Here is an 18,752-nt window from a genome sequence, read left to right on the forward strand (position 1 = left end):
TGGTCGAGCTCTGGTTGGTTCTTCTGGGTAGCAGAAGTCCTCCTTTTATAGCCACTCAGGGTTCTAATTTCGTCATAGTTCCCTCCCTCTTTCCATTGTTTTTCCCCACTTCGTCTTCTTTGATGAATCCTATCCGCCCAAGACATATGGGTAAGGAACCCATTTGCGGTTCCAAGGGCTTGGTTTTGCTGGCCCTTCTTCATAGAGGTGAAGAGCCGCTTGTTTTTCTCTCGACCTTTCCTATGCAAGCTGCCAGGACAATGGGAGGGAAAGGAGCTACGTTTTACTCAGCGGATAAACCTCTTGCTTGTGTGGATTTCCTCTGGTTTTTAAGATGTTTGCTGTTGACTCTCTCGGATAGGGACAAAACGTGCTTGGCCAGATATTTTACAGAGAGCTTGGGCTGGGCTTTTCTTTCCTAGGCTTTGAATTGGTGATATGTCATTCTGGTCAATCTACTGGGCTTTTCGTCAAGCTGCCGGAAGCAGCTTGCCTATTGCACTTTAACAGCACGTTTAGGCTTTCTAATTGTCTTAGCCTTTTCTAACAGGCTTTGCACTTTTTTTCTAAGGTATTGGGTCATGCTCTCTCTTCTCTCATGCTAACCCATGCATTTCGGGCCGAAGAAATAGGCTTGAGTTTTGGGCCCCCCAAGTGACCAGAAACTACCACTTCCTTGGCTCGTCAATGAGTTTTATGAAAGCCTGTTGCCATCCATACCACAACCCGTTCAAGCAAGCCCCGGGTAATTTTGGTGGCTTGGGCCCACCTAAGCTTGTAACATATCTTGGCGTTGGCATGGCGGTCCCGACACCTATGCTTGTGCTTGGATTTTTATCCTATCATCATAGGTTATAGCCAGGTTCAATAGGAGTGAGCATGTTTCTTGTAAAGTTAGCATGTTTTTGGTCTTCCCGCACGTGCTTGTTTGGCGTGGCATGTGGCCCGTAGCTCGTATTAATTCGTTCCCTAAATTCTCTTGTATTTGCTTGTCCCTGTTGGGCCAATAGTCGACTTGGGCCTAGCCCCTTGGATTTTTGGGCCTCAACACGATCAGCCAGAGTTGAAATCTTTTACCTAGATTTTGTTGAAAGCCCTTACATGTCAAATGATGAGTTAAAAACCTTAACTAAAGAAAAGTGGAATTTAATAGATAAGTCCGTAGTTGAAGCCAGTCATCCCCCAATAGACACTATAATAATAGATCACAAGAAAGCACCAATACCTGGCACTCCTTTCAAAACCTTTGAAAGCAATAACCCAAATAGAAAAATAATCGAGCAAAATAATTACACCAATCAGAGTCTAATCATCATAGGAAAACAACTAGACACAATTGAAACCAAGATCGATAAGTTGAATCCTCCAGAAACAGATTTCAAGCCCAAACTTAGATTTGAAAAACCAATAGTTCAGTTCCAAGAACTTAAGTCCAGTCCCGTACTTAAAGTCAATTCTACAATGAAAAAGATAGAAGAAATGCTAGAACAGTTGACCCCAACAAAAATTGAGAAAGTCGAAAAATCTAGTCTTAAAACACTAGATTTTTTTGTTGCCTCACATTCTGAGTCTGAGTCGATAAATTCCGAAACCAGTAATGTTTCAAAAATTGAAAACGTCTTTGAAAATTTAGAAGTCCAAACTAAACCAAAAATCAAAAGATTAGACAAACATGTAAGTCCTACCAGTTTAACAAAAAATTGGTATCCCAGACCAACACCTCCAGACATCCAATTTGAAGAAAGAAACTTCCAAACCCAGTTTTCAGTTTCTTTTGATAAATTGTATGAATGGAATATTGATGGTCTCTCTGAGCAAGAAATCCTGAATAAGTTACAACATATGTCCATGGTCGCCAATAGTTACATCACCAATCACAGTTTCAGACACTCTGAAATTGTTCCTCTGTTAGTTACCGGCTTCACTGGTACTCTCAGATATTGGTGGGATAAACATCTTACTCCTGAGTCTAAAAATCAGATCACTTATGCTGTAAAACTTAATGAAGACGGTCTCCCTATATTTGATGAACGAATAGGTCAAGGCATAGAGGATGGAGTCAACACTCTGTTTTACACAATAATCGAACATTTCATTGGAACCCCTAGTAATACCGCTGCTAGGATACATGACCAGTTAAGTAATCTTAAATGCCCAAAGTTATCCGATTTCAGATGGTACAAAGATGTTTTCATTTCTAGGGTCATGCTTAGAGATGATAATAATCAACCTTTCTGGAAAGAAAATTTATTAATGGTTTGCCAAACTTATTTGCCCACAAAATACGCACAACCCTGAGTAATGAACAAGGTCAAATAGATTGGAATAATTTGACTTATGGAAATATTATAAGCACAATTAATCAAGTTGGTATGAAAATGTGTATTGACTTTAAAATCAATCGACAAATTCAGTCTGATAGAAAGTCAGCCAAATACGAGTTAGGTAATTTCTGTGAACAATAAGGTCTTACCAGTATTCCTCCATCCAGGAAAAATAAGCCCAGTCACCTTAGGAAAAATCATTATTCTTTCCCAAAGAAACAGTTTTTTCAAAAAAATGAGTTTTATACGAAAAGAAAATTCTCCCCCATAAAGAATTGGTCGAAACATCCAGTTAGTAAGACAAGTCACCCTAAGAAAGATAAAAGCAAAGTTAAATGTTTTAAATATCAAAAGTTCGGTCATTATGCCTTTGAATGCAAAGTAAAAGATGTTATTAGACAATTACAAATTACAGAAGAAGATAAAGAAAAGTTGATACAAGTTTTAGAGTTGCGAGACTCTGAAACAAGTCCTGATGAACACCTGGTTCCCAATTCTGAGTCCGATACTAACCAGTCTTCAGATTTACAACCTAGTTCTCCTGGTGTCCAAATTGGTTGCACAGATAAATGTTGCAATAGATTAAAATCTATATGTGTTCTCACTAAACAGGAAGAGCAAGAAGAATTGTTAATAGATCTCATAGGAAAAGTCGAAAACCCTGAGCTAAAGTCAGAGTATTTGAAAAAATTAAAGAAGGTCCTTAGCCAGGAAAGCTCAAACATTTTACTCCCCAGCCTATAAGTATCAATACCACCTTAGAAAAATTTAACTCCAAAAAAGAAGTAACATTCCAAGACCTCCAGTTAGAAGTCAAGAAAGTCAAAAAAGAATTAGTTGAGTTAAAACAAATAAGTCAACAATTGCAAGCTGAGAATTATACGATCAAACAAGATATAACTAATCTTTTAAGACAAGAATCCTTTGAGCCTAAAAGCCATTCAAAAAGCCCTCACCATTCTGATGATGAACCTTCTGAAGATCAACAAGTCGTCAATCTAATCAAACAAATCCATCTTAGAAAATGGTATTCAAAAGTAACAATATTTGTCCAAAATTTTGAACTCACCACAGTTGCTTTATTTGATTCAGGAGCAGATCTTAACTGTATCCAAGAAGGATTAATCCCCACTAAATATTACCAAAAGTCTAGAGAGTCCCTTAGTACTGTCTCCGGGAAATCTCTCCAGTTGAACTTTGAATTACCAAAAGCCCATATTTGCCAAAACAAAGTCTGTTTTAAAACTTCATTTGTCCTAGTCAGAAATATCACTGATGAAGTCATTTTAGGTCTGCCTTTTCTTGCCTTATTGTATCCTTTCCAGGTAGAATATGATGGTATCATTTCTACCTATCTAGGTGAAAAGGTTAAATTTGAATTCTTGTCGAAGCCAGAGTTGCACAATTTAAAAGCTTTACAAAAACAATCAATCTCTAATCCATTCGAGGACTGAATTAAGAGGCTTATAATTGATAACTAATCTCGGGACTCCTCTTTCTATTTCAACATTTTTCTGGACATAAAAAGCAGGACACGACTAAGGGGATTTACTTTTGAGAATAATGTTCTTTTGGAGGAGCTCATGAATTTCTTTCTTACAAAATTTCATTAATTCTTGATTCATCTGAATCGGTCGGGCTTTAGTGAGGATATTCTTTTCACTAAAGTTTTTGATATAGGGAAGACAGACGACGTGTTGTTTTCTATACCAAAATGCAGCAGGTAAATCAGAACAAATTTCATTTTTTAAATTGTTTTCGAAAGACTGTATCTGCAACTGTAAGGTTGTATTAGCAAGCTGTTGTTCAATTCTTTTAAATCTAATTTCTTCTTTAAGAAAATTCAACTGGTTAATTTTTCGAATGACTTGAACAGATTTAGAGACTGATTGTTTTTGTAAAGCTTTTAAATTGTGCAACTCTGGCTTCGACAAGAATTCAAATTTAACTTTTCACCTAGATAGGTAGAAATGATGCCATCATATTCTACCTGGAAAGGATACAATAAGGCAAGAAAAGGCAGACCTAAAATGACTTCGTCAGTGATATTTCTGACTAGGACAAATGAGGTTTTAAAACAGACTTTGTTTTGGCAAATATGGGCTTTTGGTAATTCAAAGTTCAACTGGAGAGATTTCCGGGAGGCAGTACTAGGGGACTCTCTAGACTTTTGGTAATATTTAGTGGGGATTAATCCTTCTTGGATACAGTTAAGATCTGCTCCTGAATCAAATAAAGCAACTGTGGTGAGTTCAAAATTTTGGACGAATATTGTTACTTTTGAATACCATTTTCTAAGATGGATTTGTTTGATTAGATTGACGACTTGTTGATCTTCAGAAGGTTCATCATCAGAATAGTGGGGGCTTTCTGAATGGCTTTTAGGCTCAAAGGATTCTTGTCTTAAAAGATTAGTTATATCTTGTTTGATCGTATAATTCTCAGCTTGCAATTGTTGACTTATTTGTTTTAACTCAACTAATTCTTTTTTGACTTTCTTGACTTCTAACTGGAGGTCTTGGAATGTTACTTCTTTTTTGGAGTTAAATTTTTCTAAGGTGGTATTGATACTTATAGGCTGGGGAGTAAAATGTTTGAGCTTTCCTGGCTAAGGACCTTCTTTAATTTTTTCAAATACTCTGACTTTAGCTCAGGGTTTTCGACTTTTCCTATGAGATCTATTAACAATTCTTCTTGCTCTTCCTGTTTAGTGAGAACACATATAGATTTTAATCTATTGCAACATTTATCTGTGCAACCAATTTGGACACCAGGAGAACTAGGTTGTAAATCTGAAGACTGGTTAGTATCGGACTCAGAATTGGGAACCAGGTGTTCATCAGGACTTGTTTCAGAGTCTCGCAACTCTAAAACTTGTATCAACTTTTCTTTATCTTCTTCTGTAATTTGTAATTGTCTAATAACATCTTTTACTTTGCATTCAAAGGCATAATGACCGAACTTTTGATATTTAAAACATTTAACTTTGCTTTTATCTTTCTTAGGGTGACTTGTCTTACTAACTGGATGTTTCGACCAATTCTTTATGGGGGAGAATTTTCTTTTCGTATAAAACTCATTTTTTTGAAAAAACTGTTTCTTTGGGAAAGAATAATGATTTTTCCTAAGGTGACTGGGCTTATTTTTCCTGGATGGAGGAATACTGGTAAGACCTTATTGTTCACAGAAATTACCTAACTCGTATTTGGCTGACTTTCTATCAGACTGAATTTGTCGATTGATTTTAAAGTCAATACACATTTTCATACCAACTTGATTAATTGTGCTTATAATATTTCCATAAGTCAAATTATTCCAATCTATTTGACCTTGTTCATTACTCAGGGTTGTGCGTATTTTGTGGGCAAATAAGTTTGGCAAACCATTAATAAATTTTCTTTCCAGAAAGGTTGATTATTATCATCTCTAAGCATGACCCTAGAAATGAAAACATCTTTGTACCATCTGAAATCGGATAACTTTGGGCATTTAAGATTACTTAACTGGTCATGTATCCTAGCAGTGGTATTACTAGGGGTTCCAATGAAATGTTCGATTATTGTGTAAAACAGAGTGTTGACTCCATCCTCTATGCCTTGACCTATTCGTTCATCAAATATAGGGAGACCGTCTTCATTAAGTTTTACAGCATAAGTGATCTGATTTTCAGACTCAGGAGTAAGATGTTTATCCCACCAATATCTGAGAGTACCAGTGAAGCCGGTAACTAACAGAGGAACAATTTCAGACTGTCTGAAACTGTGATTGGTGATGTAACTATTGGCGACCATGGACATATGTTGTAACTTATTCAGGATTTCTTGCTCAGAGAGACCATCAATATTCCATTCATACAATTTATCAAAAGAAACTGAAAACTGGGTTTGGAAGTTTCTTTCTTCAAATTGGATGTCTGGAGGTGTTGGTCTGGGATACCAATTTTTTGTTAAACTGGTAGGACTTACATGTTTGTCTAATCTTTTGATTTTTGGTTTAGTTTGGACTTCTAAATTTTCAAAGACGTTTTCAATTTTTGAAACATTACTGGTTTCGGAATTTATCGACTCAGACTCAGAATGTGAGGCAACAAAAAAATCTAGTGTTTTAAGACTAGATTTTTCGACTTTCTCAATTTTTGTTGGGGTCAACTGTTCTAGCATTTCTTCTATCTTTTTCATTGTAGAATTGACTTTAAGTACGGGACTGGACTTAAGTTCTTGGAACTGAACTATTGGTTTTTCAAATCTAAGTTTGGGCTTGAAATCTGTTTCTGGAGGATTCAACTTATCGATCTTGGTTTCAATTGTGTCTAGTTGTTTTCCTATGACGATTAGACTTTGATTGGTGTAATTATTTTGCTCGATTATTTTTCTATTTGGGTCACTGCTTTCAAAGGTTTTGAAAGGAGTGGCAGGTATTGGTGCTTTCTTGTGATCTATTATTATAGTGTCTACTGGGGGATGACTGGCTTCAACTACGGACTTATCTATTAAATTCCACTTTTCTTAAGGTTTTTAACTCATCATTTGACATGTAACGGCTTTCAACAAAATCTAGGTAAAAGATTTCAACTCTGGCTGACCGCATATAATCTTTCCATCCACTAAAGATTTGTTCGCGGTGTTTACTATCAGGATAGGCTTGGTGGTAATTATCTCTTCTGGATTGGTTTTCCGGGGCTTTTAAATGACGATTGAGACATTTCCAATCAATTTCAAACTTCTTATTTAAATGTCTAAGTTGATTATCTACTGCAGCAAGGTTTTCAACTAAGAAATCAGATTGGGTTGGAGTCTCGGGGGAGTCTGATTTATCTTCTGGAACCTGGCCGTAGCAAGGTTGGGTGACCTGAGAGGTTTTTCTCAGGGACTCAAGTTTGAATTCTATCATGGCTTTTCTAACTCTAGGTCTCGTTCTAGAGTGGAGGACGAAGCAGCAAAGGAATGTCTGGCAGGGACATGCCTTTGGGACTGACCAGGAGTTGGCAATTGTTGTAACTGGACATTGGATTTTTGTAAGGGGTGGCTGTCAAATTTAATTTTTACTGTGCCGTCTAGATATTGCTGGATGTAGTCTAAATTGTTTAGACTGCGTTGGATTGGTGCTAGTTGGCTCTCGGTGACCAAAGTCCAATCTTTTGGAAGAGCAACTTCGGACCACTTAATGGTGTGGGGAACCTGTATATGGGCATCTGAAGTGTGACTCTGGATTATGACAGTTTGATCTTTTGGGCTTTTATTGAGGGCTTGGAAATTCATATTTGTTCCTGTAACTTTATAGTAAATTCTGTAGACTAAGGCCAAAGGTTAGGTTCCTGGGTTTAGGGTCGTAAGTGTTATACCAATAAGAAACCTATTAACACCTTACGCCTCTGATATATATATATATATATATATATATATCGTGATTCCAAGCATCCAATTCTACCAACAGTCTGGTAGCCTTAGTTTTTTTAAGGAGGCTTCGACCTCCTTTGTAATCAGAAGTAAATTCTACTTTTCTCAGTTTCAAAGTTCTCTCAGGACTACTACCCTGATGAACTCTTGTATAGTCTGAGTGATCAATAAAATCTTTCAATCTTATCTAATTGTTTTCTAATGACTATTAAACTGTGGTTTGTATATTTATTTTGCTCAATTAATTTTCTATCATTTTGGTCAGGGACATTGAAGGGACTGGCTGCTATTTTAGGCTTTTTGTGATTAATAATTATTGTTTCTACAAGGGGTGACTAGCTAAGACTTCAGTATTATCTTATTTTTCCCATTTTTCTTGTGTTAGGGTTTTCAAATCTTTGAACATGTAGCGACTTTCAATAAAATCAAGATAAAAAATTTCTGACTTAGCGGCTAGCATATAATCTTTCCATTCATTAAATATTTGTAGTCACTGTTCTTTACTAGGTTACGTTGTATGATACTTGTTTCGTCTTTCCAAATTTTCTGGGGCATGAAGATGACTATCTAAATTTTTCCAATTGATTTTGAATTTTCTATTAACGGTTCGTAATTGATTATCTATATTGAAAGAACCGACTTCGAAATCAGTTTGTGTGGGAGAATTTGGGGAACCTGATTTTTTTTCTTCTTTGACTGGTTGTTTACCACAACAAGTTGGTTGACTTGGGAAGTTTTCCTCAGAGATTCTAACTTTAGATCAATTAGGGTTGTTTCTAGCTCCAGGACCAAAAATTCCAAGGAACTCCTCTTGTGATATTTCATTCACCTTACAACTCCCAAAATCAAATTTTGAATCATAAAAAATACAAAGTAATAACAAAAAACTCAATTTTATTCATAGACAAATCAAAACATTATACCACCTTATAATCTTGTTTCTTTCATCCATTGATTACCATTAACTCATATATTGAATCATGAATTTAGATATCTGTTACCGAAGGCTAAGGTGAGGTTGCAGTGAGAGAGAGAGAGAGAGAGAGGGTGCAACAGCATGAAGAGAAAGTGGAAAAGAGGGGGGTTGGTCTGATTCTTCAATTTTGGAGAGAGAGAGAGAAAGAGAGAGAGGGGAATTGGGGTGGGTTTGCAGAGAGTGAAAGCAAAGGTAACAACAACAACAAAAAAAAGGTTACAGACGATGCCGTCGCCGACGAGATTTAGGCCGAAGCTGCTATCAGCGACGACAAGATCTGGGTCATTGACATCGTCGTCTTACATCATAATGGTCTCGATCTCGTCGATCCAATCTGGGGATGAGTTCGATGCCACTTGACCTTGATAAATGTTGTTACCAGATTCGAATGGGTTTGCTGCCGTATGATAAGGTGGATTAGGGTGTATCCGGGGTATTTTTGGTAAGTAAAGAGATGAGAATGGGAGGATAGAGACATGAAAGAAGAGAGGAAAAAAAAAAGTGCTGCTAAACGAACCCTAAAATTAACTTAGTACACCCTATGATCCAAGTCCATTAGTGTCCTTACAAAACAAGAAGAACAAGAAGAGTTATTAAAAGAAATTAAGAAAAGTCATTAGTCAGGAAGAAACGAGTTAGCATATTCCCCAGAATTCATGATCAACATAGTAATCTCAAATGCACCAAATTATCTGATTTTCATTGGTATAAAGATGTTTTTATTTTCAGAGTTATGCGTAGAGATGATAGTAATCAACCCTTTTGGAAAGAAAAATTCATTAAAGATCTCCCCAATTCATTTGCTCATAAAATAAGAACAGTCCTTAGTAATGATCAAGGTCATAGATTTCGATAATTTAACTTACATAAATATTATCAGTACAATTAATCAAGTCAGAATGAAAATGTGTGTCGATAGAAAATTGGTAGACAAATTCAATCAGAAAGAAACTCAGCCAAATATGAATTAGGAGATTTCTGTGAACAATACAGTTTAGCACCCATTCCCCCATCCAGAAAAGCCAAGTCTAGTTATCATGACCAACAAACTAGTAAACGTTGTCATTATTCACGAAGAAGATAGTCCTTCATACATAATAATGATAATAATGAATTTTACAATAAAAAGAAATTTAACCCGCGTAAAAATTGGTCTAAAGGTCGCAGAAAAAATAAGAAAAGCAACTTTAAGAAAAGTACCGACAAAAGAAAAGTTAAATGCTAGAAATGTCAAAAGAATGGTCACTATGCTAATGAGTGTAAAGCAAAAGACACGATAAAGCAATTGAAAATCACGTCGGCAATTAGTTGTTCAACGGTGGTGGTTCAATTCAAATGCATAGAGATTTTGTTGGGTTCGATTGAGTGGCGGTGATGTCAATCTGGTTCAATGGGGCGGTGGTGATTTTGATTGGGTGATGGTGGTGGTTCAAGCTCTGTGTGTGGTTCTCTGTTGGCAGCGATTGACGGTGGTTTTGTTTTCATAAAATATTCTCTGTGTTTTCTATTTTTGCCCACCGAACAGGTTTTTTGTTTGTTTTTGTTCTCTCAAAATGAAAATGGGCTCTAAAAACATAAACGAACGGGGCCTTAAGATCGAAAACTTGTTTGGTATTCAACTTCAAACCTATTTTTAAGATCTTAAAACTTATTCCAATTAATTATTATTTTTAATTTATACAAAAAATAAAAGGAAAAGCACAAAAGAAGCCCGGACCTCTCTTTCGTTTAGCAGTACTATAAATAAAAATAAAAAGGAAAATCTCACTTTTTTTGTTTTCAATAATTTGGGTGTTTTTGAGTTTTTTTTTGGGTTTAGGTTTTTAAAAATAGGCCTACCAAACGGGTTTTTGGGGTTTTGGACTTAAAATATATTTTTGGGTTTATAAAATTGGATCCAAGTAGGATACCAAACCGCCCCTAAGGTCATCTCCAGTCATAGGGCTAAATGTAGTCCAGGGCTAAAAATTTAGCCCCCTAAAATATTAATTTTTTAAAGAATAGTGCATGACTAAATTTTTCCATCTCCAGCCATGCAGGGTTATATTTTAGTATCCTTCATATTTTATTATTTTGAGAAAAACTATATATTGAAAGCTGAAGGATCCTATAATATAGCCCTGCATGGCTTGAGATGGAAAAATTTAGCCCTGCACTATTATTTAAAAAATTAATATTTTGGAGGGCTAAATTTTTAGCCCTGGACTACATTTAGCTCTATGACTGAAGATGGCCTAAAGGGCCAAATGAGGCCCTCCAAATTTGGCCAAATTTTATTTAGCCCATGACTTTTGCATTAATTTAGGGCTATATTTGGGATATAGCCCATGGCTGGAGATGGCCTAAGGTCCCTCTACTTTCAATTTCATAATGGGTGATTTTATTGGCACCCCATTATTTGCTTTTTACCCCATACTAATTTTAAATATGAATAACAAATTTTACCCTTGTACACAATTACTGTTAAGGATAAAAAAATTTAAAATTAAAATTAAAATTGCTCACTACACCCCACATATGTTCCTGCAACCCTAGTTATACTTTTTTCTCAAACTATCATGTTCCTAAACCCTAAGCCCTAGATTTATACGTTTATATTGGTGAAAAAATATCTTGTATTTATTCATGAAGGGTGAGATTGAAGTTAGAGAGGCTTCGAATGAGGTACGATTTTATTTTTTGGCGTTTTGCAAGTTTAGTATTTTATAATGGTTTCTGGTTGCGTTCAGCACATCAGTACCAAACGCGACAGGTAAATTCGGTGGGATGCCACCGAAATGTTGCACCGTTTTCGTTTGGGTTTGACCGGTCATGAACTTAATATTCGATGGAGATCTACCGTAACATGGAACATAGTTCAGTGGTTCACTACCAAAATTTTACCTGCGTTTCAGTGGCATCCAACCGAAATGTATTTATTTTTTCAGTAACTTATTGCCGACCACAAATTTAATGCAAACTATTTTGATCTTACTCTCATTGAACAAAAACAAGGTGACGCCCCTACTGAAGGCAACAATGTGGGAACATAATGTATAATGGACTATAGTGATCAATTCACAACTTATTCGGTAATTATTTGTCTGAAATCCTTTTTAGTATCATTAACGTGGCATTAATGTTTCAAATTTTATGTTTAAATAATATGAGTTTTATGTGTAGATATTCAATGGTAGAGATGTATTACTTAGATGGGCTCGTGCACAAGGGAAAATAAATAATATTGTCATTGTAATTAAAAGGTCTGATTATGGAGGTGAGGGCAAGAGGAGACCTCGTGTAATACTTACTTGTGAGAGGAACAGTAACTATAAGTCCTGCAAGTCTAGTGAGACAACTTATATAAGGTCGGATGCAAATAGTGATATGAAAAAATGTGGTAGGGACACTGGTACCAAGAAATGTGGATGCCCATTCTTGTTAAAAGGTGTCAATATTGGTGATGGCGATGATTGGAAGTTGGAGGTGGTTTGTGGAGTACACAACCATCCTATTTCAGAATATCTTCGAGGTCATTCATTTGTGGGGCGACTTTCTGAAGAGGAGAATACCTTGTTGGTTGACATGTCTAAGAGTTAGGTGAAACCCAAAGATATTTTGGTCACCATTAAAGATAGAGATGCAATGAATGTTTCAACTATGAAGGTAATATACAATGCTATGATTCGAAATAGAACCAAAGAATTTGCTGGTTGAACCCAAATGCAACAATTGCTTACTAAGCTATCCGAACACAATTATATTGAGTGGCATAGGACATCTGGTGATATTGTAACTGACCTGTTTTGGACACACCCCATTAATATTGATATTTTGCGTGCATTTTCACATATACTTATCATGAATTGCACCTATAAGACTAATAGGTATCGTTTCCCACTATTGCAAATTGTGCAGGTGACATCTACTAATATGACATTCTCTGTTGCGTATGTGCATATGAATGCTGAGAAGAAAGACAATTACACATGGGCATTGACTGCATTGAGGAGTTAGTTGGATGATAATTGTCTTCCTGGTGTTATTGTCACCGATCGAGAGTTAGCACTCATGAATTCTATTACGTCTATATTTTCGAAAGCACGACATTTATTATGTAGATAGCATATTAACAAAGGAGTGTTGGCAAACTACAAAAAGTTATTTGGGACCCTCAAACAATGGAAGCAATTTAATGAGGATTGGAATACTTTGGTTAGTTCAGAAACGGAGGAGGAATATTGGTGTTGTTTGCGACAGATTGAGTCTAAGTTCAGTGAATTTCAAAAAGCTCTTGAATACATATATGAAAATTGGTTAAATCCATTTAAGGATAGGTTTGTGGCCGCATGGACAGACACTTGTATGCATCTTGGATCGACGACCTCAAATAGGTAAGTATTTTATAGTCAACTTTTGATATGTAAATTTGAACATTTATTTTGCTTCAGAAAAATTTATTATTGTTATCAACAGACAGAAAGTGCACATGCAAAGTTAAAGCGACAACTTGGCTCAAGCCAACTTAATTTTGAGAGATCATGGGTAACTATACACTCATTATTAGAGCTAGAGCACACGGAGATTAAGGCATCTTTTGAAAAAAGTCTATGTTTTATTCAACATAGGTTCAGGCATCCGGAGTTGAGAGAGTTAGTAGGTTTTGTTTCTATAAAGGCTTTGAGTGTCATTGTGTGCGAGTCAGAAAGGTAAATTCAGTTTACTTATTGCATGTACATATATGGTTTACAGAGTTAACATTATAATTTTTTTTGCAATCAGGTTAGAGACAAATAGGGTGGATGCTTTATCATCTGGTTGTGCTATTCGTCGAACCCACCAATTACCATGTGCACATGAAATTGCGGAGTATAAAGAGCATGGTGTACCAATACCTCTTGATGTCGTGCATTCACATTGGAGAAAATTATATCTCATCAATATAGGAAACACTAGTCATGGCATGAAATGACTGCTTATGATCTTCCTGCTGCATTCCAGTATGTGAACAATCAAACAGGACAGAAATTACACTATGTTGGTCATTCCTTTGTAAATATTTGCTGGATCCAGGTTTTATTCTTTTCTTTTTTCTTTTTTGTAACACATATAATTAACAAATAAATATGACTGAGACTTGTAAAGTATTGAAATTACAGGGAACTTTGACTGCCCTTGCCGCCTTCTCCCAAGAAAAGCTGTTAAACCTGCTAATTAAGATCAGCTGCTTTGCTTAGTCCAATTGCTTTTCTTGGTCAGATATCGCCGTTTGGAAGAACTACTGCCGACATATTTTTAGCTCAAGTAACACAACTCAATGAACTTTTATTTTATTTTGAAATTATGGGATTCTTAGTTCATTCATTATGAAGTAGATTAACTGACCAACACAGAGAGCATACTAGGCGCAGCCATAGCCACCGCACCAGCAAGGTCCCCATCAGAATCCCGAACAATGATACCAACTCCGCGGGATCCATCATTCAAATCCACCGCAACATTAACATTTAATTTAAAATACCCAGTCTGCGGCTGTTGGCACCGGACCACATTAGACGGCAAAGAAACCTTCCTATGACGATCCAAAATATCAGCTTTGTATTCGACGTCATAGTTCTTTACCCGACAAAGAATCTCCTATACTTGTAGAGCACCAACACCAAAACAGCACATTAACTATACATTATGAGAATGTAAAGGTAAAAAGTCTCACATTGAAAAGTTAATAAATCTAGCAAGGGCTTATAAGGAGTTGGATTACTCTCCTCATTGCCAATTGATTTAGGGATGGAACCTCAAGTTTGAATTTATCATTCCAAGTGTTAGTCAAGTTTGAAGATGTCATTTTCTTAACTCTCCCTCCTTTCATCTTATTCCCTCAAAATTCAAAAACCATTTACTTCATCAAACACAATCCAAAGGTTTATTTTTCAGTTAAGAAAATTACTTAAAAGGTGAAAACGTTCGATCCTTTCAACTTAAATGACGTTGGAAACAAATAAAATAAAATAAAAATTACAAGAGATCTTACCACATAAAGCGACCACCATTAGATTTCATTTAAATGAGCTTGAGTGGATGAGATTCAATGAAAATGAGAGAGAAGGAGACAGTAAAAAAAAAAAAAGAGTAACTTAAAATTAAAAATGGTTAGTTCGTTACATGTAAAGATGGTTTAAATTAGTTGGTTATGTAGAGCTGGTGTATAACTGAAAATGAAAAGCTGTACAAAACAGAGAAAAACGTTTAGGGCAGGGCCTTTCACCTATATATATACATTTTTCTCTGGTGAATTTACTTTTCTTTGTAGCTGGGGAAACAAGGGAGGCATATGTAAAGGGAAGAAGAAGAAGACGACGTCGTCGTACGAAGGAGGAATCAAAGAAGTAAATAGATAAGAGTATATCAATGAGTCCACCAGGATCAGGAGATGCGACAGCGCGGGTATGTTATAATATGACAGTTTTCATGAGAGGAGATTTTTGGCATGCCGAAACCCCCACCAACAGATCTCTCCCATCGCTCAACAGCCAATTGGTCATCGTCATGCTCGTCACTCGCATTCTCATGGTTGCCTTCAAGCCCCTGCACCAGCCTCGTATTGTCGCTGATATTCTTGTAAGTAGTCTTAGCTCTTATGAATATTGAAATGTCATATCTTCTTATATAAATGCGAAAAAAGCAAAAACTGAACTCTACTTTCGTACAATGTGACTTCAATAGATTTTCATCTTAAAATTGTGTTATTCATCCATGTTCGGAAAGATGCTCTAACACAATTGTTCGTTTGTTATTATTATCTGTGTAAGCGTGTTATATGTGTTGATTCTTATAAAATAAGAATAGAGTATAATTTGTTGAGTGCATTTTCAACCGTGACACGTAAGTTCTAGCGGCAATATGCATCCGTTAATGAACACCATTTGAAATACCATTTGTTGAGTGAATTGCACCATTGTAGTTTGATTATCCCAACCAATTTTTTTCTTAATCTCCATTAGAAATTATTCTTGTAAAAGAAAAGAAAAGAAAAAACATATCAACCAAATTGGTCGACAATCAAATAACCTATTTGTGAGGAATTGCTCAATTAAAGTGGACTGTATGTCTTTTTTTCTTTTGTGAGGGTGGCGTGCTAGTGGGTCCATCTGTTATCGGTGGTATGAGCTTTGCTCGCGCGTACATAGCTCCTTTCCACAACTTCTTGACAATAGAAACAATTGCAAGCTTGGGCCTCCTTTACTACATGTTCATGGTGGGTTTAGAGCTTGATTTCAAACCAGTAAAACGTGCTGGGAAGAAGGCTCTGAGCATTGCCCTCGCGGGCCTCATAGTCACTGTCCCCCTCGGCGCGGCTCTTCATTACTTTCTTCTTGGCGACGACTCTCGCTGGAAGTACAAGGGCAAAAGGCCCACCAGGTACGGGCCCATGGTCTGGGGCATTACCCTCGCCACCACCAGCTTCCTCGACCTAGCTCGAATCCTCGCCGACCTCAAACTCCTCCATTCTGAGGTCGGTCGGCTTGCCCTATCCGCCGCCGTCATTGCCGAGTTATGCTCATGGTTTCTTCTTGTCGTGACCATGTCGGTAATGACTGCGGCCGGGTGGCGCGGGTTTGCGACCACCGTGGCCTTCGTCGTTGTCTGTGTTTTTGTTCTTCGGCCTGCTCTCTTGTGGGCAATCCGCTGCAAAGTTATCGAGAACAAAAAGAATAATAATAACGACATGGACCTCAACGTGTGCTTTGTCCTGTTCGGTGTCGTGATATTCGGGTTCATAACGCAAACATGTGGGTCCCACTTCATCGTCGGGCCTTTCGTGTTGGGAGCCATCATGCCCAAGAAGGGAGAGATGAAGAAGATGGTGATGCAGAGGATCCAAAACTATGTGTATCTGCTCATGATGCCCCTTTTCTTCTTGTTCGTCGGGCTAAGGACCGATTTCAGACATGTTGTTTATGAGGACGTTGAGAACCAAGTGCCCTACGGTGCAGCTCACGCGTGCCGTGTCATGGTGGTTATCGTTCTGTCTTCCGCTTCAAAGATTTTCACCACCTTTCTTGTCGCCTTAATCCACAAAATTCAACCTTGGGACAGTTTTACTCTTGGTATACTCATGAACACTAAAGGATTATTGGGACTTATCATTCTCAACTCTGCTAAGGACCTACAAGTAAGTACTATTCTATCTCACTCGTTATTTCATAAACTAGTTAACAAGTTAATACGAAATCAAACATTATTTTTTCAAGTTATATTGTATATATGATTCTAAACAATACATATTCAGACAAGAATTGACTTGATCAATCAATTGTTCGAATTCATAATCTGACAGCATCGTAGTGTTAATTAATTACATATATGTATGGTGCATCATGTCTATAGGTCTTGGACCACCGAACGTTTGCAGTAATGATGAGTGCAATTTGGCTAATGACGGTTCCGGTTGGACCCTTCCTCGCCCTGGGTTACAAGACCACAAGGGCTTCCGCACAATACAAAATCAGGAACATACAAAGCTTAGAACCTGATACCGAGCTTCGAATCCTCACGTATACCCACACCTCCATTAACGTCTCCGGCATTGTAGACCTCCTCGAGGCTTCAAATCCATCCCGACAATCCTGGATCTACGTCTTCGCCGTCCAACTCGTGGAGCTCACCGGCCAAGCTTCGGCCATGCTCATCGTGCACGACGCTTGCAAAGCTAACACGAATCATACCTGGGCCAACACCGAGGCACAACCTGAGTCATTCACCTCTAGAAATGCCTTTGAAAGCTACGCCAAGGGAAGAGCAAACGTTTATGTCCAAGCACTCACGACCGTTTCAGCTTACAACACCATGCACGAGGACATATGCAATCTGGCCGAGGAGAAGTGCATCAACCTCATAATCATCCCGTTCCACATGCAAGCTAATATAGATGGCGCCATGGAGGATACCAACCCTAGTTTGAAGGGCATCAACAGTAACGTGATCGAAAAGGCCCCGTGCTCCGTGGCGGTTTTTGTCGACCGCGGGCTTAGTATGTCCCATATGACCGAATCCTACAAGGACGCCTCCCAGGCCTACCGCCACTTCGCCATGTTCTTCATCGGAGGGGCAGATGACCGCGAGGCGTTAACGTATGCATGGAGGATGGCAGGAAATCCGAGGGTTAACTTAAAGGTTGTACGGTTTATCGTTACCCCAAATAACAACGAAGGCAACAACAATAAGGAAACTGATCCAAAGGTAATGGAAGACAGTGGGAGGGAGAAGCAAATAGACGAGTTGTACGTGGACGAGTTTAGGCTGAAGTCCAAGCACAACCCCAACATACAATTCTTGGAGGAGTCTGTGAATAGCTGGGAACAAATTCTGAATCTCATAAGGGAGTTGGAGGGTGAATATGACTTGTACATAGTGGGAAGACGGCATGGAAGCACATCACTGGCGAAGGCATTTTCGGATCATTATTTGAGCCAGACTGACGATCAACTGGGACCTCTCGGGGAAGCATTATTGACTTCAAATTTTGCAATTAACGCATCCATTCTTGTAGTGCAGCAGGGGGCCGCTGTGGATGAACCAGAGGATGAAAACGTTTCGGTTATATGAAATTAGCAAAAACCCTTCAAAATTCTTTGTGAACATAGAATAGGATGACTCGACTTGGATCCTTTTCCTTTCTTTTTCGCTTCTTGTTTCGTTTTGCTAAATCAGGAAAAGTTATAAATAAATTATTCACCCTTTTCATTGCATCTAGTTTTGAACCGTGTCAGTTTTATATTCAAGATATATTAGAATGATACTGAGAGTTTCAAGAAAGAGCTTGTAACTAAAGTGGTTGCGAGCAGGTGCACTTGAAGTTTTACCACTAAGGAGCGATGTTAGACCAACAAGTAAATGGTCGGAGCTTGGATGAAACATTGGACATGCAGCTTTTCTTGCATAAGTTTGAGCTATAAAAAAAAAATTCCTGTTTCTTAATCACATTTATGTTAATACATAATTTTATAAAGAATGAAGACGGTACTAATAATGCAACTTAATTTGTTTATGCATTGAATTGTGAACAAAATCTTCATA

The 18,752-nt window shown here is 37.5% G+C and overlaps 1 protein-coding gene across 1 annotated transcript; it reads left to right on the forward strand.

Moving 5' to 3' along the window:
* The first annotated feature begins 15,131 nt into the window (after window positions 1-15,131).
* On the forward strand, window positions 15,132-18,288 carry LOC117617406 (cation/H(+) antiporter 15-like). The gene is made up of 3 exons (XM_034346764.1): window positions 15,132-15,293; window positions 15,802-16,848; window positions 17,064-18,288. Exons 1-3 carry the CDS (start codon window positions 15,132-15,134, stop codon window positions 18,279-18,281), a joined length of 2,427 nt encoding a protein of 808 aa, XP_034202655.1. The 3' UTR covers window positions 18,282-18,288.
* Window positions 18,289-18,752: the final 464 nt, after the last annotated feature.

The sequence above is a fragment of the Prunus dulcis genome, chromosome 2, assembly GCF_902201215.1.
Source record: "Prunus dulcis chromosome 2, ALMONDv2, whole genome shotgun sequence".
Lineage (NCBI taxonomy): Eukaryota > Viridiplantae > Streptophyta > Magnoliopsida > Rosales > Rosaceae > Prunus > Prunus dulcis.